At 41.1% G+C, this 25,679-nt stretch overlaps 1 protein-coding gene across 7 annotated transcripts in view; it reads right to left on the bottom strand.

The window, feature by feature from the left end:
- CELF2 (CUGBP Elav-like family member 2) overlaps positions 1 to 25,679 on the bottom strand; it is a 430,978-nt gene that overhangs the window by 99,522 nt on the left and 305,777 nt on the right. For all 7 annotated transcript variants that reach the window (XM_026648627.1, XM_026648625.1, XM_026648629.1 and 4 more), the window contains one exon: positions 3,581 to 3,663. In XM_026648627.1, the coding sequence (XP_026504412.1) occupies positions 3,581 to 3,663 (83 nt within the window). The remainder of the gene's footprint in view (positions 1 to 3,580; positions 3,664 to 25,679) is intronic.

Below are 25,679 nucleotides of genomic sequence, written 5' to 3'. Positions count from 1 at the left end.
CATAGAAATAAATAACTTAAAAGTAATTAGAATTTTATAAATTGCATCCACTATGGTCTCTCTCCATGAACTAACTAGTTTGTGATATAATTTCTAATATAACATTCATTCAGAAGTTCAGATTCATTGTTTAGAAGACCCAAATACTATTAGTAATGTTGACATCAAGACAGAGTAAGCAACAGAGGAGTTTATCTGTTTTGCTGATATGCACAGTATATCAACTTCAGCTTGTATTCCCTTGACACTGTTTTTTGTTCTCCGTCAAGAGGAGATACTATCCTGTAAATGGTACCTAAATACCTAAAAACACAAGTTTATTTGGATGATAAAAACTCCATTATATGACAAGGATTTTCATAGCTAAAGGAAAAATGATACTAATCAAGAGTAGAAAGAAGCTATTGGATCCTGGCTTATGCTGAAAATGTTTGACACAATTATTTTACATGATTGTATCCTCCTGAATATGATTAAAACCAGAAAAGCCTTGAGAAGTCAGCTGGTGCTATGTTCTTCTTCAGCTTCCTTTTTTGTTGTTGCTGTTAAAAAAAAGTCTTGGAATACATCATTAACTTATTAATTTCATAATACAAAGGGAATTTGGTTAAAATAGTGATGCTGCAACTTTAAATTACAGAACTAGCTTGGTATTTAATGAGAGATTTAGCACAGCGGGGTTTCTGTTAAATTAAGTTGTGCCTTCACATCACAGTGGGAAAACAGGTGTATATTGGTTTAGAATTATGGAAATGTTGACTAATTCCAAGGCTTGTAATCAAACAGCAAGGCACCCTGCAATATTTTCTTCCAAGAATCTGCATTAATCATTTATGTCTGGTCCCATTTTCTTCATGTCCACTAAAAGGCTGAAACTCAAAGGAATACATACAACATCAATTTTTTCATCTCTCTGCAAAGGATGAGGTTTATCAGCTAAAAACTATAATAAAAAGAGCGGAGTACGGTGCATTGCCAAGATAAGTTGAAATGGATAGTGGAACATACAGCAAATGAATGTAAAACAAAGCCCAAGCATTAGGAAGCTTTTCTGGTTTTCATATGGGGCCCAATACAAAACCCACTGAAGTTGATCCGAGTCTTTCCACTGTGGCCTTTGGATCAGGCCCTCATTTAGAGGATGAGACATAGGAAACACAAAAGCAATTCAATTAATCCAAGAACCTAGAGATCCTTTTGGTTGCAGGAGATGTCTTTTACTACTGAACCACACACAAACAAAATCTAGTATTACAATGAAGCAGGATGAGGACGATGTCCCATCATACTGGTCCCAATTCTCCCCTGGTGCAAATCCAGTTTGGTGCCCAATGGCAATGGGAGATGGTTTCTGTTTGTGCAGCCATGAAATCTGTATGCTGATTCCTTCACATTCTGTAGAAACTGCTCATGTAGCCTGATCCAAAGACACTGACGTTAATGAGATTCTTTTCATAATCTTCAGTGGGGGCTAGATCCGGCCTGCAGTGAAACTGGGCTGGATCTCTAATTAAAGGGAAGTAGAATCCAATGTTCTCAGTATGCAAATTGCAGCTCCAGACAGAGTGAATCTTACTGACTTACAATGAATTTGTTTTGTGAAAACACTGCTTCAGTGTAACGAGGTGCTACAACCTCTATAAAATATTAGCATGCAGTGGGTACAGAATATAGTAGAATAATATGTGCATTCAACACTGGTGATGGAGCTATTCTTGGATTATTCTATTTTCATTTAAGAATTAGGTGCAACTTGAAAGTAAAATCCAGTCTTGCCCCAGCACTTAGAATCATGTGATTATGTGATAATCTGACCTTTCATTTTTTGAAAAAAAGATAAGTTTCTAACACTAAAAACTGCAGAGAAAAACTTGGAAGCGTGACCCCTAAAGGTTGAAAAAGTAGAAGGCAAAATTAAAAAAAGAACCCAAAATCTATTGTTTGAAAAATGTTTGTGATTTTTGAGCCAGTCTGATGTTCTTTGAATGCTTGGCAACACTAGTAAAAAACAGTCCAGACAACAACCCCACAATGACTGGTTACAAAGAAGTGGGAAATGCAAACTGCAGCATTTACCTACTGGCCCAAGTAAGGAGCCGTGCAGAGCTGAACCACACACGAGGAGCTCCATTTAGGGCATATTCTGGGCTTCCTCAAAAGCTGGGAGTGCAACTTTGACAGCCCTTCTGTGGGCTGCACAGAGAGAAAGAGGGCTTGACGGGGCAGTCTTTGGAGTCCTAGAGATGTTATAACAAGCAACAAAGCTTTTCATTTATTTCCCTGCATCTGGGCTAGAATGTAGAGGACTTTCTAGTGCCCTCTCCCTCAGCGGCTTCCATTTAAAACTAAAGGAGGATATCCATTCCGCTATTGCAGGACTTGTGTCACAGCTATTTCACATTTAGATCATCAGATTGGCTTAAATATTTAGCTGTGACACCCTGAGTAAGTTTTCCAGACCCGGAGAAGAGCTCTGTGTAAGCTTGTCTCTCTCACCACAGAAGTTTGTCCAATAAAAGATATTACCTCACCCATGTTGTTCTCTATAATTCATTTTCCCTGGTAAATTCCATGACTCTCCCACCTGTACAAGGTGCACCAGCCAGATCCTTATTTTTCAAACACATGGAGTTGAATTCACATGCAGCACATGGGAGCTAAAGAAGATTTTTTTTGTCATGTATCTGCTAGATCAAGTGGTGTGGAACCTATGCTTATCAACAAGAGCTATATTTTTACTGTGCCTTTTGTCTTCACTTCTGTTTGGAACCTTACACTGCAAACAGGTACTTGAGTTTTTTATTCCACATATGACCAAATACTCAGCTGGATCCAACAGAATGATGTAAAATATTAAATTGACTGATTATTTAACTCCAAAGATTTGTGGCTATCAAGTTACTACCTTGAAATGTGATGATTATGACTGTAATTTAGAATTTAAAGATTACTTACTACATATTACACACATAAGCAACTGATCACTAGTACAACTGTATCTATAATAACTGTCAGCGTAATGTGTTAGTGGTTACAGATTGCTGAAAAACAAAACAAAATGGGAGAACATTTTGAATACAATTACATTATAATATTTTCTAATGTACATCAGTACACAGCCATCAAAGTAACTGCTGCATATTGTTTAGAAACCATTATGCCTATGCTAGCTACATTTTGTCCTTTCCCACCCTTCCCCCTCAAAAAACAAAATAAAACCAGACACTTAGGAAAAAAAGAAATCCTGGTGTGTGAAGTTTTGTTTTCCTATTTGCCTTTCCCCCCCCGCAAAAAAATCTGAATCCACCTTACACTTCAGTAGCTGCTGCTACCCAGCAGGGATCACTATTATTTCCAGCCAGGGGACATTCTATATAAGAGCACTTTTCTTCCAAGCTAATGCCATCGCTACTAGACTGGCCAATTGGCATGGCTACTGAATGTGAACTATCAGGTCAGCAACCCTCCTTCGAAAAGACCAAAGTCATTTCTGGCACTAAGAGCCTATAACTAGCATCTTCAGAAAAGCGGCTATTTTGTAGCCATAAAGTGATTAGGTTCAAAAAGAAAATGTACTCACCCCAGGTAAAGTTTTAATATTGTGCAGTGCATTCTGTGCCTCAAGTGCAGCTTTTCTTGTATAAAATGTTACGAAACAACAACCTAAAGTGAGAAATGAAAAGAAATTACCAACAATAGTTTGAGAGACTACAATAGGGGGGGAAAAATGATTGAATGATGCATTATAAAGGCTGAAAATGTGAAGTATAATGAGACTGCATGAATGCCGTGCATCAAAGGAAACGTGTATTGTTTAAAATAAAATAATAAAAAGCCACCCCCACATGTTGTATCTATAGCACGCCTAAACCCTTAGCAGGCTGTAACCACTTTGAAATTAAGTTAACCAAAATTCAATCGACCCCATAGCGTATTTTGTATAGGTTCTCCATTAAAGTAAGCTTATAAGCAGCTTGAAAGCTCAGAGCAGTAGAAATTTACCAAAGCAGCCCAGCTAGAAAAGTGGGCTTAAAAAGCAGGACCTTACTGAAAGAGACATATACAGGAACTAAGCTTTTCTGGTAAACTACAATCATGCTTCCTAAGGAGAGTTGGGGGTGGAGCACTGTGAAATATGTGATTAGAAGTGCCTCAGTTTAGAGAAGTTTCAGAGTAGCAGCCGTGTTAGTCTGTATCCGCAAGAAGAACAGGAGTACTTGTGGCACCTTAGAGACTAACAAATTTATTAGAGCATAAGCTTTCGTGGGCTACAACCCACTTACATACAACCCATATGCATCCGAAGAAGTGGGTTGTAGCCCACGAAAGCTTATGCTCTAATAAATTTGTTAGTCTCTAAGGTGCCACAAGTACTTCAGTTTAGAGAAGGAATTCAATGTGCCTTTTTAGGGACATTGGAGCCTGCTGCTATCTGTGGATGCTGTTTGACAGTCCTTTAGCTGTATCTTTCCCCGGTCTTAGGTAGAGGAATGGATTTGTGGGAAAACGTGGCTTAAAACCACCATAGTTCCCTACCCTTTCCCAGGGCTGCGAGTTCTGTGCTGTGCCTCCAAAAGGCAAAGCACAGAATCTCATCCCTGGATTCAATTCCCAGCTCTGCCACAAAACTTCATGTGTGGCCATGAGCTAGCCAGGTAAGTGTTGTGCTTCAGTTCCTCAGCTGAATTTGGATCAGTTTATGTATATATCTTATAGGGATGCATGGCGGGAGGGGGGCTTACAAAATTCTTTGAGATACAAGGATGAAAGGTGCTACTAAAGTGCAAACCATTATTTGTTTAGATCAAAATGCTATATATTTTACTAGAGTTTCAGAAGAGCATCCGCTATACACAGGCAGTTGCAGAGGGCTCAGAATCCTTTGGGTGGTGAATGAGGACTAGGATGTTGACTGCATCATACCCCCTGCTATTTACCAAGATGGTGTGACACCCAGTATTCCAGTTTCCATTCAGTCATTCAGCATAGACACAAGTGGTAAGCAGGATGTGGACAGAGACAGAACAGAATACAACTAGTACAGAATCTTAATTAATCTAGAAGGAAGGTTGGAATCTTCAGAATACTCCCTCCTGCCACCTCTCCCTTGGTTCAAGCTGCAGATTGTGCTTCTAGTGCTCTCTGGGGCTTTGCAGTTGGGCCAGCTACAAATGTTACCTTTATAACAAGCAAAGGTAATCATGTTCCCAGCCAGAATACATGGGGGACCTTATCCCCTAACACAGAAATGCACTCACAGGCAATACAATATACTCACACAGGCAGGTAATGCAGACTTATCACAGTCAGGAGAAACACCATTCACAAATGAATGCCAGCAGATCCCCTTAAAATTTCACAGTTTACAAAAGAGCCCATTTGGTAATGATTTCAGTCATTTGTGGGTCATTCAGCAGGATCATTCAATCAGTCAGCAATTGATTGTTAGCCGCTTGTGCTTTTTATAGGAGTTCAGAGTTTTAAAATCTTCCACTGAGGGCAATCCTTGTGATTTCAGATTATTTTACTCCAGAATTAAACCTGTATTTGTGCCATCAGTCAATAATACAACACAGAAATGCAGCAATGATTTTTTCCCCTATTTTACCAGCCAATTTTACGTCACACTGTCAATCAGAGCCTCTTGGGTTAGTTTTATTTGTTTAATACCTGGGCTCTCGACCTGAGGGTTGTGAACAGATGCCAGGCGGTTCATGATTTCTATGCTACTTCCCATGTTGCTAGATGAGAGTGGGGCCCAGCTTAAATCCCAGGTGGAAGGGAAGGGAATCCTGGGGTTATCCAAGTGGGACAGAGTGCTAGGAGCCTACAGCTGACCCAGCATTCTGGTCACTAGGGCTACATCTACACTGCAAAAAAACCCCCAAGCCTATGGCCATGAATCTCAGAGCCCCGGTCAACTGACTTGGGCTTGTGTTACAGGGCCAAAAATAGCAGTGTAGATGTTCAGAGTCGGGCTGGAGCCTGCGATCCGAGACCCTCCCTGCTCATTGGGTTTTAGAGCCCAGGCTCCAGCCTGAACATCTACACTGCTATTTTTTAAGCTCATTAGTGCAAGCCCAAGTCAGTTGACCTGGGCACTGAGACTTGCTGCCATGAGTCTTTTCTTGCAGTGTAGACATGTTCCACCCCCTGGAGTGGATTTAACTGGGGGATGGATGCTCAGAGAGCAATCATCCCGTCAGCTGGGAACACTAAGGACAGGACGGCAGGCTGACGGGATGCAGGATCTCAGGACCATGAGATCTTTCCCTCTCTCCCCCTGGAGGGCGGGTCATGGGGGAAATTTAGGCCATGTCTACATTATCAAGCTTATAGTGGCGCAGCTGTGCTGCTGTCAGAGCGCTCGGGTAACCGCTCTAAGCTGATGGGAGCGAGCTCTCCTGTTGACATAATTAATCCACCCCCAATGAGCGGTGGTAGTTATGTCAGCGGGAGAGCCTCCCCCACTGACATAGTGCTATCCACGCTGGTGCTTCGGTTGGTGTAACTTATGTCGCTCAGAAGGGTGTTTTTTCGCACCCCTGAGCGACGTAAATTATACCAACCAAAGTGCTAGTGTAGACATAGCCTTACTTCCAATTGCATTTTGCTGCATAAAGTTGTACTGGGTGGAGGGGACACGATCAACAACACACTGGGGCTTATCAACTCAAAAGTGTCCAGTCTGTTTGTGGTGGGCCAAAGGGCAGAGAAGGGAGCCTATTACACCAGGTATGGAAAAGTTCGAGACCCTCTAGAGTAGCATACTTGGCATTGGCCCAAAGAGCTTGCATCTGAAAGATGGACACAGCAAGACAGGACATATTGAGAAATTATCATGGGCTTCATGAAAGACAAGTGTTTTTAAGGGGTACCTGTAAGAGGAGAGGAGAGTGACTTTGTGAACAAAAACTGGGAGAATATAGCAGCGTAAGAGGCAGCACAGAAATGCGTTAGGTAGGAGGTCAGACTATATGGTCACAACGGTCCCTTCTGGCCTTAAAATTTGTGGATCTAAAAAGGCCCAAAGATGAAATGCTTCAATTACTTACATCTATTTAAACTCATTTATTTTTTTGATTAAAAAAAAATCATCGCTAATGGACAACTGAGAAGAGTTGGTGGTAGTTTGGGCAGAACTACCTCAGCTGACAATGATTGGGTCTGAATAGATCTGCTAAGGAGGGTGGGGCTGAAGAGAAAAACAGACTGGCAAAAGTCCACACACTCCCAGAGAAAACTTTACACTTCAGCTTAGGGAATTTTCAAGAGGAGTTCACCGATAGGTGGCCCCAACTTGAACTGCTGTAGTTCCACAGAGCAGACCTGGATTTGAACATGATTTCAGTGTAAAATTCCTGCATCTCGATGGTACATGAAGGATTGTACCTCAGTACCTAGCTCTGAAGTCAGCTCAGAGTCATGTGTGTTACCTGCAGATATCTAGGGAGGGATTAGACCTATCTAAAAGCAAGAGGGCACTTTGTAAGCCCCTCAAACTGAAACCCTCTGCATCCCAAGTAACTGGAAGCCTGAATGAAAATCACTCAGGTCAGGGCAACTGTCAAGGTAAGTCCATTCTGGGGCTTGGCAACCTGGAAAGTATCTGATGTGGAAGGTACCATGACTGTCTACTACAGACCAACATTTAACTAGTTTAACTCTGAGGTAAATCCAGGTGGGACTGCATCTTCTTGATTGTAGAGAAACTGTACAATCGCTAACACATGAAAAATAAAAAGAATACTTTCACTACTTGGGTGCAACAGCTGTCTGAGCTCTGTTGGGAACAGCTTTTACAGTAACACACGCACTATTGTTTACATACCAAGAAGAGACATTGAATGGAGCACAAAAGTCAACCTTCCCATGTCTGTAATGCCCTGGCTGTGGTGCCAGATGTTTGAACGAACAAAACAAAACTGCCATCACACCAGAAAGAGTACGATGGCAAACAACGAAATGTCTGAGAAAAGGAGGACAAAAACTGAGAGAGGAAGCATCTCTATTTCCCCAAACTTCTGAGGGCGAAATGTTCAGATAAGTGCTCCAAAGTACGCAACACCAACACCTCAGCCTCATCAAAACAGGGTCTCTTATCTCAGATGCTTTTTCTTTTTCTTTAAAAGCAAATTTAGTGCTAGAAAAAGACCACAAGGACCCCAGTTTCTAGGAGTGATAAGGTGGTTCATTCTCCATGACATACTCAATCTCTGGCCTTCACTGAGGCTGCCAAAGGCACCAACTAGTGCCAATGATGGAGGCTCTCTGTTTATTAGTAGGGATCTGTTCAGTGAGATTGGAGGGAAACACCTTTCTGCAAATCTAGGTAAACAGGACACCAGCGGAGTATATGGATTTATGTTGTAATGGCTGCATCTTCTGCATTTTTAAATGATAGTTTAAAAGTTTCAGAATATGCAAAATATAGAAAAAAAAAAAGACAGATCCCTAAAATCATAGGGCAAAGATTGGAAAGATTTTGCTGTTTTTCTGTTTGTTTGTTAACAGCGAAACAAATGCAACTTTCTTTATGCACATTGTTACAGCAGCCAATTCAGAGCCCCAGTCTGGGATTTTCAAAAGCATCTAAGTAGCTTACTCGGCTAACTTTCAATGGGACTTGTGCGCCTATGTCTGTTAGATACCTTTGGTTAGATACCCACCTGCACTCCAGTATGTGAAGAAAAAGATGCAGATCTGCTCAAGATGCCACCAAAGGAGTGGGGGCTTCACTGGACTGCAAGTATCTCAGCAGATATCCATGGAACATAGTTCGGGGTGATTTTTCAATCACTTCATTATTTTATCACTTTCTCCCAATCAAACAAAGGCAAATTGCTCAGTGAGGACTATTTACAGGCCTAGTTTCAAACAGCTGAGTAGCATGGCCTCCTTCACAAAGGAACTGTCCGGAGTTGTGTCTGACATCTTTCATGGCTTCCTTTAATGGCACTGTAATCTATGCAAGAGGCTTAATCACTATAGCGCAACAGCTGATCTCATGACATCTCTTTGCTACGGCAGCTGAAACTCTCTAGGAAAAGAGTGCTGCTGGCCCTTTACCATGCATGGACAATCAGTGCAGCCTGGAAGCCGAAAATGACGCCCTTAAAGTGTGGAAGTATTGGTGGGAACGAGACTCTAACACACTCATGCTAACACTACAAACACCATAGTGGCCCAGCTGCAACTATGCTGCTGTAGCGTAGACGTTTCCTCCGCGAGCGGAAGGGGTTTTTCCATTGATGTAGTTTATTGCTGCCTCTCAAAGAGGTGAGTTAGGTTGACGGAAGAAATATTTTGTCAACCTAGCTGCATCTACACTGGGGGGCTTAAGTCAACCTAACTATGGAGCTCAGGGCGCAACATTTTTCACAGCCTTAAGTAACATAGCTAGGTCAATCTAATTTTTAAGAGTAGACCAGACCTAAGTAAATTCAGGAGTCCATCACTGCACTTGCTGGACCAGTACTCGACAAGCTACTCTGTGGCTCGATCAGAGTTACAAAAACCATGCACCGGATAGCTCCCTGTACTGCGACCAGAGGTGCAGCATTGCAAAGAATAACTCATGTGGTGGAAGTTCCCAATCCAACATCTAGAGTGCAGTTTACAACACCTACCCTCCCTTGATACTGAGATCATCCTCTGGTAACAGAATCTGGACATCGACCCCTGACATTTGTGCACAAAAGAGAATCACTACACCAGGAATTACATGCTCAAGTGAGGATGGAAATGTCTGTTTAGCTTTTGGTGTGAAAATGCTCTTTTAAGCTCTTGTTTATTCTTCCCCTTTAAACTGAGTTCATAGTTGCCATTCCATGGTTAATGGGGAGCTATGCCTGTGCAAGAAGAAGGGAAGATAACCCTTAGTTTTTGGCTGGAATTGCAAAATCTGTTTTCTTACAAGGGCTCTGTTGTAATGATTTGGCTCAGAGAAAACTAGTGCAGATTTTCCAGGCCCAAACAACTTTTTGGGTTAAAAGGGAAAAAAAAAAATAGAAAAACAACAACATATTTCTTGGACTGACTTTTGAGCTTTTATTAGTTTTGAACTGTCCAAAATTGTCAATTTGGAGCTCCACTGTGTTGTGAATATTATCACCTGCTGCCAGCATCTGAACCCTAGCCATAGGATATAGGAATACAAGCGCTTATCAGTGTGTCTTCAAAGCCTGCAACAACTTAAAAGTATGAAATCTGCTTTACCTTCTAGACTAATAAAATAAACACTTCAAAACAGCTATAATGATTATCTGATGATTGAACTCTGTATTCTTTTAGCAAGTAACTGAATCCTAGCAGACGAATTCAATTCCAGATACATTCACATTCAGGACATCAACAAAGTCATCATGTTGTGAATTGAAAATTCCTTTAAAGGCTGTGTTTGAATTCTAAGGGGCTACAGATCTAGGGACGGAAGGCCCTGGAAGGCTAAATGAGTGAAGTCCTGCTGTGTTTCTCTCTTTCTGTGAATGAAGCTCACTTTTGTAAGTGAATTAGCAAGCAGAACAGGTGCTGGCTTCACGCAAGCTTGGAATCTCAATGGGGACACTGGCTTCTTGTCAATCCGGCACAGTTCAAGCTAGATTAAGTCAAAGGAGGGTTTTCTCCAAGAGTTCTGATCTTGATTTCTGACCTCACCCCCCATCACACATTTTAAATATTACATTATGCTTTAAAAGGGCTGCATTTATAGGGGTCTCTTGAATTCCAGCTGTTCCTCTGAAGAGCGTAATACGTGCTTCGTGAACCTCGAACCACTTCCTGAGCAGCATGACTTTCAGCCAAACACGTCATGACCCGCACTTTCATTTTCCAAAAGACAATTAAGATATCAAAAAATCTTTCCATTAAAGCCACAGAGAAGACCTATTGCTACAGTAATTTAGGTATGTGCTTTGAGAACAGCAACTTTCAACTGCATTAGATGGGAGTTGGGTGGGTTGGTGAGGGAGTTATAAGGAGGCGCTGCATTTATATTGTAATATGGATTATTATGCAGTTAACTAAATTCTAGAGATGATGCCATTCCAATATTCTGAGAGATGCATGTGTAACGCCGACAGACCCCCAGTTGTCGCGGGGTGGGATTGAATCTACGGCTTCTGGAGCTTAGTGCACGAGCCTCTACTACATGAGCTAAAAGCCAATTGCCTGTTAGCAAAGGCTGTGTAGGAGCAGACTCATTTTATCTCTCTCTTTAAGTGGTCTCAGTGCCACTAGATGGGACAGAACACCGCACCTAATAGGCGTGTGGGTTACACGTGCAAGCCTTGGAGAGTTGCTTTGGTTACTTAACACTGTACCTCTAACCATGCCATACTAAACATAGGGCTTGGCTACACTCGGGACTTCACAGCGCTGCTGCGGCAGCGCTGTGAAGAGCGAGTGTAGTCGCGCCGCCAGTGCTGCGAGAGAGCTCTCGCAGCGCTGTATGTACTCCACCTCTCTGAGGGGAATAGCTTGCAGCTCTGCGAGTGAGCATGCAGCGCTGCAGGCACTGATTACACTGGCACTTTACAGCGCTGTACTCGCTGCGCTCAGGGGGGTGTTTTTTCACACCCCTGAGCGCAGCAAGTTGCAGCGCTGTACAGCGCCAGTGTAGCCAAAGCCATAGAGGCATATAAGCGAGGGCTGAAAGGGAAAGATCGGTGATAGAAGCAAAGACCTGCACAGGAAAATAAAACACATTCGGAAGGTGAAATCAAGCTGCGTCTCTGCCCTCTCTTAACAGAAAAGGAAAAAAAGGAAAGGTCATGGATGCATTATCGCATTATCCCTTAGTACCACGCTATTGCTCTATAATACATTGAGTAACTTGTGTGTAAGATGGGGCCTTTCATTTCAGGGGCAATCAAAGAGATAGAATTGCCATATCCTGCAGAAATCAACCCTTTAAAGATACCATATTCCAATTAGCTCAGTTTTATAGAGTTCGATATAATTGGCACCCTGATGGAAACCGTATTACCAATCCGGCCACCAGCCAAGAAGCAGAAAAGCCACTCACTCTCAATTGTAATGGCAGCAGATTTTACAGTGCTGCCATTTATAATGTTAACATGCTATCTGGAGATGGGGAGTGCTACTATTCCAGCCAGGATGCACCAAATTCAACACTTGTGCTTTCTCTGCTTCCTTTCTTCTTCTGGTTATAACGTCCAGGATAGTGATGCCCTGAACACCCCTTAGCACATTACAGGACCAGTGCACCTGGCCTGTAACAGCCTTGTAAATGGCCAGTGAAAAACAATCCCATGAAGCTCAATTTTTTCTCTCCATTATGACTGCATTTCTGTTAATTGGCCACAAGTCCTAGTTTCCTGTCATCCTTCAATTGCACTGGGGAGTTCTTTTGGAGGAGTCATTCCTGTACCCTTGTGAATACAAATGCTCTCTAAATGTCCTCTGCCTGGAAAATTGAGGTCTTTTTTTGACCTAGATTAAATCTGCTGCATTTTCAAGCCTTTTGGGAAAGCAACTAAGAACTAATGTGCACCGGTTCATGGGCCACAACACTTCCCCATCCATTATTATGTAAATTCTGACTAAAGTGCGACGCAGATAGAAAAGATATCAAGGACAAAATTGCTGGAATCTGCGTTTTTCTTGCTTTCTGAAATAAGCCTCTTACATTAAACAATTTTAAATGTCTAATGGCTGCAAAAGTAACTGAGGAATTTTAATGTAAATTTTTCATATAGGACAATCATTGCTTTTAGCAGATTCTTGAACTTTCTTGTGGTATGCATAATGAATAGAAAGTTTATGGCCAGTATGCTCGTGCAGCAAGACACAAGGGGTTGCTGTGGGAAGAAAGGGGGATAGTTTGATTCGATTCAATTTCTGCAACTTGAAAATACCATTTGACATTCGCAGTGGATGGTAATAAGTAAACAAAAGGTTCAGAATTAGATTTTGGATATTGCCAGGCAGGGTGATAAATGCAGCTGTATGGGGACAGTTATCAACTAAAAGGGAAAAAAAAACAGATTGATAACAGCAGTTTCATGTAATTAATAACTATTCCAAGACTGAAGGCAGCCTCCACTCCCCCGTGGGATGTGATCTTAGCAGCACTGTTTGCGGACAGGAGGCTTCCAAGGGGAAAAATAAAACCCCACAAAGTGCCGCAGCAGTGTTGATAATTCAGTAGGCAGCTCTCTACCCTCGAGTCAGTGCAGAACCACTGCCCCTGCCCACTGTTAGGAGACAGAATGCTGCTGGAAGCATTCCATGCATAGGCAATGCGGCTCATCCAAGCTACTACCCTCTCAAATTCCTCCTAGAGACGCGCTGCTTTTGTGACACTCGCAGAAAGCGAGTCAATAATATTAATTGTTAAAAATCCAAATAATTTCCCCCAGTGAATATTGTCTAGTTTGTGTCTGCCCTGTTTAGAATTCTAGCTCTTTGAGGCAAAGAATACTGGTAATTTGGGTCTTAGACAGCACTAAAAATACCATCAGTGCTTGTAACAGAGAGGAATAATGATCTAGTGATTAAGCCATTGGGCAGGGAATGAGGAGATCTAGGTTCGAGTCCCAACTCTGCCATGGGCATCCCATGTGATTTTGGGAAAGTCTCTTAATTCTTCTGTGCTTCATTTCCCCATGTGTAAAAATGGGGACAATCATATTTTATTTCTCCCATATTGTATCTGACTTGCTTATTTAGATTGTAAGCTGTTAGAGGCAGGGACTGTCTTATTACATGTATGTACAATATGTAGCACAATGAGCCCCTGCGCTCGCTCAAGGCATCTGTGTGCTAGTATAATACAAACAATATTATATAAACACATCATCTTTTGAAGGAGATATAAAATGGAGGCACTGAGCACTGCGGTTATTAAGTATTATATTTCTCTTATTTGTCCTCTCTTTTTCCTTTGTTTCACCCAATGAAATTAATAGGCAGCAAGGACATACTTCTTCACAGAAGATACAGCCAACCTCTGGAACTCGTTGCCAAGGGATATTGTATAACTGGGTTAAAAAAAGAACTAGATAAGGTCAGAGAAGATAAGTTCATCAATGGCTATTAGCCAAAGTGGCCAGGGACTATGGGTCTCCAACATGGGTCCACAGAACTCTTAGGAGCTAGGAAGCTCCAACCTGCCCCCTGCTAATAGTTGCGAGGGCAGAAGCTGAAACTATATAGTCCTGGAACCTGACAGACAGCATACTGGGCATCCCGATTGGTCTACAGCTCCTATATAGACCCAGCACAGGAACAGGAAGTTGTCCATGCAACTGGGATCCATCCTGCTTTGGACTGTGTGCTTCCTGTTCCCCTGGCTTCACTTCCTGGTATCTTGACCCTGCCTGCCTCCTCCTACTTGACTCTCAGTTTGCCCTCTGTCCTGTCTTGGACTTTGACCTCCCTGTACCTGACCTGGCCTGCTTTGACCATTAGGTCAGACCACCCATGTCCTGGTTGTGACAGCATGTCCCAAAGCCTCTGACTGCCAGATGCTGGCAGTGGATCACTTGATCATTGCCATGTTCTGTTCATTCCCTCTAAAGCATCTAGCATTGGCCACTGTCAGAAGACAGGATACTGGGCTAAATGGACCATTGGTCTGACTCGGTATGGCCACTCATGTTCTCTTTTCTTCTGTCACATCCTCACTCCCAGGCCTCACACTGTGTCCCACCAGTACTGCCATTCCCCTTTCTCTCGAATAGGAGGTCACCTATTCAAGGTTCCCTTTCTATCTGCCACAGGTAAGAGGTTGGGGGATTCTGTCTCTGAAATGAGTTAAAACCTTCTCAGCCCCTCTGCAGTCACCCTCAGAGGTCGAAAACCTGCCCCCTGCTAAATAAGTCTCTGGAAACTACAGGGAAACTAAGGTTCAGAGTTCAAAATGTTTGAAAAATGAAACACTCCCTATTATCAATCAGTTCCTAAAATGGGTGTGGGGTAAAACTGTATCTTAATTCAATTCTCGTGAAAAGGGCCTAATCAAATGGTCTAGTAGCTGGTTCCCTCTTAAGTCTCCTTTAAAATAGCTGGCACTGGTCCGTATCCAAAGTTCTATCTGATAAAGCAAATGATTAGAGGTATTGGAGATAAAATGATCTTAACCTGTCCTCAAATTTTAAATGGGTAAGAAGCCCGTCTCACTGGTATGGAGTTGGGTGTGGAATGTGAACGCCTAGTGGGCCACTTTTGGTTAGCAGAACTCATGCTGTGGGGTGACCCAAATGTTAGGTTAAGGCTCTCAATGCCGATACTTATCAGACCCCTAGACACACAGTAGTACTGAATGGGACTCCAGAGCACAGATCATAGAATTTCAGAATTCCCATGTTTGCTTTCTCCCACCTTAATGCTCTTAGGAGATAAAGGTAAGTCAGAGAAATGCCTGCTGCTTCTCGCTCACAACACCTCCAGACCGTTGATTTGTTTGATGACCCTACAATTCATAACAGAGTTCACTGTGGTCCCGGAGAAGCTGGTGCACAGTCCCAAATACCAGCTCAGCAGTGGGACAATTCTGCTGCAAGAAATACTAGCTTAAACTTTTTTAGACAAAAATACAGATTAACTGACACCGAAATTTTGTGAATTTGTGTCACTTTCGTCAAATTGTTGGCGAAAAGAGCACAAAACAAATATCCAAAACAGTCAAAACATTTCGTTTCTACATTTTCAAACTGAAACATTTTGATTTTCTGATTCAAATGGCATTACTTCAATTTTATTTATAGCAGTCAAAATCTAAATGGAATGTTTAGTTTTATGCCAAACAAAAACCTAATGTTTGACCAGAAATTATTATTATTATTTTTTTTACTTTTCAGTTTGCCACTTTTTAAAAAAAAAATTCCTTCCAGGTCAAATAATTAATTTTCCTTCCCAATTTTTCAGAACTGCCAATAAACTAGAAAAGCCAGTTATTCGCGCAGCTCTACTCTGAATATCACACATGTTGTAAAATAATCCTTGAATTCCTTCCCAGGAAGTTGCAAGGGGGCAAAATCAAAACCAGAAATAAAAAACTTCTATTTCAGGACTCAACCCTCCAATCCTTGACTATTCTGACAGTAAGTAGCAGTTTGCAAATATACTGTCACTAGGAAAAACCTACGCATGTGTATTGGAATCTAATTTCTCTGGGGAAATAAGAACCAGGACATTTAGCATGCTAGTCAAAGATGCCTCACTAAACAAATATGACTTCTTTAGAGATATCTTGCTAACTCATTTAACTTTAATTGACAACATCAGGGATTTAACTGCTAAATTTGGTATGTTTTGTCATTGTATTGTATTGCCAGAGTGTCAGAACCGGTTCTCTCAAGAACTCTCTCAATAACTTGTTAATTTTATAGAAAGGGGAAAAAATAGCATATGAATTCGCCCTGTCTGAGAGACTAAAAGCAGATCCAATATAACCTTAAAGTGTTCCATCTTGTCAAGCAAGCAAGGATCCAGAAGTCCATGTTACACCCTGTTTTCAAAATTACGTTCAGAGGTTTGTGAATTAAAGGGTTGGAATTAATAAACATTTCATTTAGTTACAGGTTTCTACAACACTGTCATATCCACTACAATATGGGACTTAGTTTAGATCCCAAATTCAGGCTTAGAAGTATGAAGACCATACAATTGCAGGCCACCTGCCCCCCATCATTGCACTGACAGCTCTGGAGCCTGGGCTTGCCTGCCGCAGAAAGCAGGCTTCAGAAGGAGGCCAGATCTAGCAGCATAAAGTGGTTAAGGAGACAAAATAAGGAGAGAAATAGACAGAGTGACACAAAAAAGTCAGAAGAAGAGCAGGGAAACAGTGCTGGAAACAAACAAACGCTACCTTTTTGGAGCCTGCTCCTTACAAACAGCGTGAAGAAGAATAGCGCACCGGTTAAGGCACTAGTTTAGGATTTGGAAGACTGGGGTTTAATTCTGCCACAGGCTCTTTGTGTGACCTTGCACCACTCATTTATGGCCAAATTTTTAGAGGTATTTAGGCATCTGAAGATGCCGATAGGTGCCCAATGGGAGTTAGATGTCTAGGTGCTTCTGAAAATCCTAGTAGGTGCTATCTATGTCTTCAGGTTTCTAAATACATTTAAAAACTGGCCATTAGCCTCTCTATTCCTCTGTACAATGTCAATAATGACACTTTCCTGAGTCACAGAGGTGTGGTGAGGATAAATACATTAATGATTGTGAGGTGCCCATATACTAGAGTAATGGGGGTCAGATATGTACTGTAGATAGAAAGAACATCATCACTATCTGAAAACTGTGCTTCTGCCTGAGAAAACACAAGCCCTACAGAATTCCTCCAAAAGCTTGCATGTAGGAAGAGGAGGGATTTAATAAAACAAATACAGACCAGCTTCCAGGGCAACAGAAAGGGGAAAAAAGCCCAGGGGGAAAATAGTTCCTTCCATTGCCCTCAGCTTTGGCCAATATACCACAATAAGAAGTACTACCTTCCCCTCCACCCCACACTATTGCCCTCAGAGCCAGTTAAGGGGCCATATCCTCAGCTGGTTAATCGAGCGACAAAGATTTACATCAGTGTGGTTGTGACCCAATATTTGTTATATACCCACTTCAATTAGCTGATCCTCATTTATTTGAGAATCCTCCTTCTTCAAACTGAGTTGAGGTTCCCCTATCTCTCAATTTATACTAAGAACTTTACCTTTCTCTGAACGTATGTTATGCTCCCTGTTCCATTTGCACAAATAAAACCAAGCTGAAAAGTTACATTTATTCTTAACTTCAGTGATATAAACTCTCCCGTGTCTTTTGCTGATTTCAAGACATCTGCAGTTTCACTCTAGGAGGGTCATAGCATATGTCAAATCTATCCCTCTGTACTTGCACCTTCAAGCAACATTCGATCTAAAAAGATTCATTTCCCCCTAACTTGGTACCAGGGACACATTTATTCCTCTATTAAATCTTAAAACCAAAAACCCAAACAAAACAAAAATACCAAAACCTTTCCTGCTGGCTCTTGAATCTTTCTACTTGGTTGGAACAGTTCTATGCAGATGGAGATGCAACATCATGGAACCTTTGAACATTAAAGACCACTCTTTGCTTTGAGTTCTTGATGGTGCCCAAAGTCTTTCAAAGCAATAGGGTCTGCCTTTGGAAGCTTCAAATGGGGGAGGGAGGAGAAACTGAGTTGGAAAGAAGGGAGGGAAGAAGCCATTGTTAGGAAAACTCTGCAATAGATTTTTTTTTTTATTGCTTGACGCTCCTGAAAAAAACAACAACTGAGTGATGTATCTGAAGAAGCATATTCAGCACTCAAGTGTTTTCCTAATTAATTGTCTAGATGAGTACTAAAATAAATGCAGCAGCAGCAAAGATAAACAAAACACTTTAGCAATAAAACCGTATATTTGTACATGCACACAAAAATAAATGGCGGTGCCTTATAAGGACTTGGTTTGGGAACAAAGAGCACAGAATCTTGAAGGCAGTGGTCAGTACTTGCCAGATCAAGCCCAAAATGTTCGCTAGGCATTTGGTGATAGACTTTTGGCCCAACACATCTCGGGTGTTTTTCCAGCATCCCAGCTGTTGAGGCACCCCAGTTTTAAAAAGCGCAGGCAGATTAGCAGTGTAAAAACTGTTTTGATTAAAAAGTAGCAGCTGATATTTCACACTGCCCCAGCAGCTAAGCTGGAGGAAGGACAGCATCAAGGAAGTTAACTCAAACTCAAAGTTTGCTTTTTATTTTCATTCGATGACTCAACTAATGTAAAATTGATGAAGTCAGATACTTGTGCACATAATACATACTGCTGAACAGATAGAAAAGCCAAGTTAATTCATGGAGTCTTGTGCTCATGGTTGGAAAACGAACTAAGAAAGCTGATAGTATAAATACCAGAGAGAAGTAATATTATCTTACTAATACACCTCTACCCCGATATAACGCTACCCGATATAACACGAATTCGGATATAACGCGGTAAAGCAGCGCTCCAGGGGGGGGGGGCTGGGGCTGCGCACTCCGGTGGATCAAAGCAAGTTCGATATAACGCGGTAAGATTTTTTGGCTCCCGAGGACAGCGTTATATTGAGGTAGAGTGTATATGAAAATAGTTTTCAAAGAATCATAAACATTAGAAATGGAAAAAGACAACAAAATCATCCAGCTCACTTCTCCCTGACAGCACAGATTTGTACTTTTGAGTATAATTTTCCAAAGTTTTATCTAGTCTGGTTTAACATTTCCCAGTGTTGAGGTTTTCACCACTTCCCTTGGGAGACAATTCCACAATCTATTAGATTTCAGTGCTAGGAAATTGTTCCTGGTATTCAGGTTAAGTTGTCCTTTGCTTAATTTCAACTCATTATTCATAGTTATACTGTACTGAACCACCCTGAATGCTACTATTTTGAAATTTCTATTTAAATGAGCATTTAATCACAGAGTTATATCAAAATTGCCTGTCAGGGTTCTTAAATTATTGATGATCTTTTTCTTGCAACAGGCAACCGTGCAGAATTTGGAAACTTGGCTAGAAAAAAAAAAGAGGCTAAAAATGGATGCGCCATATTATATATGGGAAACGAATGTTCTAGGGGTGGAGAGATCATCTATCAGTTCAAGGTCCTTAATTAATACCAGACCCGACCAATCCAAGCTCAAGACAGTAAATGATATATAGGCCCTGCTGCACTCTAAGCCTTTGTATCTGATACTTGGCAGCACTAATCAGATCAAGATATAAAATAAAGCTATAGCAGTCTGTTTCCAAGTTATGACAAGAGAAGTATTTGGCAAGAGACGACAAGGCTGTATGAAATGACTGGCACCTTATCAAGACAGGAAGAGAAAGAGCTAAGAGAATGATTGGCAACTTAATCAGGGAGAGAAAGACAAACAGAGAAAGGGAACAAAATGAGTGCCTAAACAGTTCTGTATTGGCTCCTGCTGGTTGTCAAAGGTGGCCTTGACTAGGCAGTGGCAGGAGGGCTTACACTGAAGCACGTCTGCATAGCTGATGAAACTATTCAGCGCTCCTTGGCATCAACAGCATGAGGATCCTGAATATGTCTAATCACTTGCAGTATAGCATGATTTTCTACAGCATTCTGCCTGGGTCACTGGGGCAGCTGCAGGAATGAATCCAATGAGATGTCACAGATGTGCTTGTGTGAGTTTGTTTCACTACCAAAAATTTATAGAGCTTTTGAAGAAGGTCTGTGCTCTTGAGGCAGAGGAGATAGAAAACATAAAAAAGCTCCTTTTACAGGATTTTTCCCTGGCTGATTTTTTTTGGGGGGGGGGGGGAAGGGGAGGGAGGGCAGATGAAGGGGAGTTTGCTTGTCTCACTGTCCATTTCCCAGGAAGAACAACACAAACAATTACACTATTTTGCTAACAATATACCTTACTAAACTTACTAGCAAATTATGATTTTCATAGAATCTCTGGTCTGAGGACCTCAAAATGTTATAGAAATGTTTATATCTCAAAACATCCATGCAAAGTATGTAAATATGATGGGATCACTGTCACTGACGGAAAAACTGAGACCCACAAGGGTTAGAGTCCAGATTTTCAAATGAGCTCAGCAGTTCCCATTGGGAACACGCAGGGTTGAGCATTTTCACAAATCTGTCTGTAGATTCATACTATGAGTCAGCGGCAGAACTAGGAATACAACCCAGAGATCTGAAGTCCCTCACTCTATCGAGTAAGACTCTGCTTGTGCAAGGGATGAGAGACAGGGTTCTAGCAGGACTGGGACCTAAGACTTGGCTATGCTAAGCCTCAAGAAAGCAAAGTTCAAGGACATCTCCAAGCCAGGCAAAGCCCTCAGTGTGAATGCAGCATTTCCCCTGGGAGTGAAATTGCTTTAGCAATTGCATAATGCAGGCTTTCACTATATTGTATATCACAAGCTCTGATACACAGAGATAACTAAGCAATTACACGTCAACCGTTTTACATTTGATTGTCTTAAAAGAATGGATGAAAGAGGTTTTCATGTGCAAAAGCAGGCCTCAGATTAGTCCTGCAGAGTTATCAAAAATGTGGAACTAAATATCAAATGAGCCCAGTTTAAGGTGATGAAACAATTGTGACCTCTGACACAGACTGATTTACAATACAGGGTCTGATACACGATAGGTTAAAATCCAGTCAGTCAGTTTTTTCATATTAAAATGGAGAGACATTTTCACATATCACCCACAATCATTTTTTCCAAAGATTAAGATTCAACAGTAACTCGTAAAAAATGTTGTTAGTAGCTCTGTCGGAATAACATTTTAAGGTATCCCCTACAGAAATTAATTACAGCCCCCAGAAAAAACAGACCAGTAAGCATTACACATTATGCTTTAGGGAATGATCTCCACTGGCTGGGCTGTGGGTGGATAAGGAATAGTTTCCATCTCTAATTTCTATGACTTGCTATTGAAATTAATTGTGGAGGTTAACTAATTTACCTTATTGGTTCTCTTGCTTGTATGTGCAGAATAGAGATTTTTGGATACTATGAAGACTAATTTGAGGAGATCTACAAGTTCCCCCTCTTTATTTTATGACAGCTGCTCCTGGGGAATTCCATTTGGCAAGATAATTTGTCCCAAATAGATAATTTGCCCTACTTTTATGGGGTTGAGATTGAAATGGCAACACTGCAGCCTTCTGTTGCTCAGGCCACTATGACAACATTCTGTGTGTTTCGGTCACTCTCTACATACTAACTCTCTGTTCTGAAGCTACTGGACAAATTCTGCTTTCAGTTACACCTGTGTAACTCTATTGAGGCTGGTGGAGTTAGTCTGGATTTACACTGGTGCAGAATTTGCCCCACCGATGACAGCACTAGGGCAGACTATTGAAATGTATGGGTTAACAGGATACAGCAAAAGGAACAAGATGAAGCCATTGACAAGACATTATTCCTTTCATTTGGGCCTTCTTTTATGCAACACACATGAACAATGGAGTTTTAAATGAAAGTTCTGTTTTGCCATACTTAAGGGTATTAATATTTAGTATGACTGCATCTGTGAATGAAGACATTCAAAAAGCCATTATGTTTTCAACTTAGGTTAATAACAAGGCTATTTTTCCACCCACTCTTTGGCACAGCTGTAATGTTCTTGGCCTCAAGTGGGAGGCAATGTGGAACAAGGATTAGGAAGATAAATGATATGCAACATACAGTGCCAGTTCACATAAAATATTACCAGATTGGAAATGACTGTTCAGTGTCTCAGTGATTACATGACCACTTTTTTCCTTCCAGAGAACATACAGTATGCTGAGCTTCTCACTGCCAATAAAGCTTAGTGCATAGCACCTGGGTAATGACAAATTAATTTTTGAGCTAAGCCTGCTGAGGGGTCAGCCAAAAACTTAAGCAGAGTTTATCCCCTGTACTGTTTTACGCGACGGAAAGTGTAGCCCTGTCATTTATCAACATCAGCACGGAGTTTGGGTTACAAAACTATTAGGAAATAAATGGAGGCAAAAAAACACCCAATGAGATGCCAAAACCGCGCGTGCTTACAGTGCAGCGAAAACATACCCAAGCTCTCAGGGGAAGCGCACGTTATATTCAAAAGTAAATTGGACAAAACATTTGAAAATGCACTGTGGGGAACAACAGCATAGTTGGTAGGGAGATGGAATGGATGATTTAACGGGTCTTTTTCCTTTCTGACTTCCCTGGTTGATTCTACAATACCTAGAGGGCCCTGGTTCAGCAGCCATTTACTTATGTGACTAGTCCCACTGATTGCCACAGGAGTTGTAGATGTAATGCTATGCTCCTGGGTGGGGTGTTAGCAGTGGGGAGGGGCCTCTGGTTCTTAAAGCACAAACTTCTGCTGCCTGAACTAAAATACCCCCATACTCTATTAGCTAAGGCCTTAGCACGCTAACCGACCTCTATTTTGTGTCTCAGCCACCACTAGAGGAAAACAGAGTGCTACTCTGAGTGGATTACACTCATGATCTGCAGCTCTCATGATCTGGCCCTAAGGATGCTCAGGCACCACGTAGAGGAATGACTGCTGTCAACCATGTGAGCTTGTTATCCCATGCTCCTCAATCCTCGAACTGCAATTGGTCCTTTCCTATAGTTCTTTTTAAATGACTGGTCAAGCCTCAGGTTCATTCAGCCCAGATAAGAGAGAGACCTCCTCCAAACTTTATGTACCTGGCTGATTGTGGCCTGTAATAGATCTTATGCCACCACAAAATTAATACAAGATTTTCTGCATACTAAGAATCAATATTCAAGTTGTTTTGATTGCTGGTTACAGTAATTGCCAGATTATCAGCAATATTTCATAGCTGAAATATTTTTAATCTCTAATAATTTTATTGACGAATGTAACAGAGCAGCTGGGCTTTTCTGAGATGGTTAGCTTCTCTTCTCCCTAAGCTGCAGTGAACTTTGAAATGGCTGTATTTAGAATCAAAGCAGCTCTGTATTCTTTTGAAACTATGCAGTTTGTTTATTGATTCAATAAAATATATAAACAGGATTAAGCCACGTTATAAATTCTAAGGATGTGCAGAATTCACTAAATGAGTCCTGCCTCCAAAAATTGTCCAGCTGCAATGAATGTTAATATTCAACCCTCCAAACAAACAAAAACAAACAAACAAACAAACCCTCAGTAACCTTTTAAAGGGGTAAAACACTCTGGTTACTTCAAGTAACATGCTAGGCAGTGTTTTGTTTTTCTTAATAGAGGCGGCACAGAGGCCAAAGGGGATTATCTCTTTGTATGACGTTAATTTTTTCATGTTTGAATAGCCTCAGATAGAGAGCCAAGTTTTCAGACAGTCTCCCTCTTTTTGTCATTTCCAGTGTCTCAAAGTTTCCATAACTAGTGCATCCCATATTTGGGTCATGGAACCTTTAACACTGGGTTGTGCAGACTTCCCCCCCGCCCCCCCACCGAGCCTTGCTCTAATACTTGAGTTGGCCATCTGAACTTGGGATGTCACCTCCTTTCCCCATAAGCAGTTAGGTAATTCTAGGAGAAACACTGCAGAATGGCAAAGTTAAAGTACATGGACAGGAGATGTTTTCCTTTCCCTTATTCCTTCTTCAGTGATCATCATGCTTTCATTTTGCATCTTGTCTAAAACTGACCCTGCAATTGAATTGGTGTGGGCAGACCCTTGCCTCAGCTGGGCTCTGGACAGGAACAAGGGACGTAGGATATTTTTGTGCTTCGGGCACTGGATGAGATTGCTGAGGATGTTGGTTCCATTCTGCACCCTGCCCATGTACTTCCTGTGTGATCTTGAGCAAGTCACTTCACCTCTTCGGGACTCCTACTTACTTGGTAGGTTCTTAAAGGGGCCATCTCTAACTATGTGTTTCTACAGCACATTTCACAATCTGATTTCATCTGTGCACTTCTAGCACACAAATAATAAATAACTGTCTGATCCCAAGACTCTAAGCGCTTCTGGACAGAGATCTTGTTTTTATCCTCAGTACTGGGTGGCACCTGGGCATTTAACAAAACCCAGCAGAGGTGGTTGCATTTGTGTGATGCTGTCTATATATAATTTCTAATGGGTGCAACGTGTAAAATATTATAAATTCCATCTGTGCAGAAAAAAGATGGGACAGAGTAATCTGTATTTCAGGGGAGATTTTCAAAGCCATAAAGTTAATGAAAGTCCATGAGAGTTGGGCACCTTTGTGCCTTTGAAATCTCCACCTTAAAACATCAAAGTGATGAAAATTAGGGGAAAAAAATGGAATCGCTCATACCATATGCTACCTTAATTTACTCCACCCAAAGTTATACCAGGTGTTGATACACTTGTAGGTTATGTTTACCTTTATAAAAAAATCTCTACACTCTTACAAAGCAATAACCTCAAATGTTACTTCTTACCATAACGTTACTACAGTGTTTTTGGTTATCACTATAGTAAATTTTTAATGAAGGTATTTCTGATATGTAGCAAATGCATCTGATCCTATTTTGGTGGCTTGTATATTGCACTATATCTCTTTGTAATATGGAATATTATACTTCTGCATTACATACTGGCATCTCTTTTATAAACAGAGACTTTATATATCTTTTAGCATTAATCGCGTTAAAAAACAGATACCCCCCCTTTTTTTTAAAAGAACACAATTCTTCCCCATAAACATTTGACTTTTGCAATTACTCAATATATATTTTTTAACAAAGAGCATACTGTAGCTCTTTGAATAGCGTGCCTTATTGACTGAAACAGAACGCCAACAGCATGCATAAGCAAGGGTGGGTGAAATCAGGAGTGAAACATGGTTAGTTGAAATGTTAGATGCGTAGGTTAATAGCAGCTTTTGCCATTTGATTCAGCCAGCAATGAAGAAAGTCGCTTTAGAAACTATTCCACTGTTTTTCAATTTCCATAAAAGATCAGTTTGTATTTGAAGAAAAAGCCTTCATTTAAAACATTGTCCTCCTCACCAATCACCCTTTTGGCATTTGGTCCAGTAAATGCAACACACAATTGTTTTTAAAACATGTTTTTTAAAATGATACAACAAAACATACAAAAGAAAAATTAAACGGTATCAAACTACTCCTCTAAAACAAATCTACTCTTCAAGGGTTTATTTGGCACATTAATTTTCTTGGGGAAAATATTTGGAAGGGAATTAAATCATGGTCTTTACCTAGTGGTTAGA

This window comes from Terrapene carolina, unplaced genomic scaffold (assembly GCF_002925995.2).
Source record: "Terrapene carolina triunguis isolate 2854851 unplaced genomic scaffold, T_m_triunguis-2.0 Scaffold68, whole genome shotgun sequence".
In the NCBI taxonomy this organism is placed as follows: Eukaryota; Metazoa; Chordata; order Testudines; family Emydidae; genus Terrapene; species Terrapene triunguis.
This window is presented reverse-complemented; position numbering and strand designations above follow the sequence as displayed.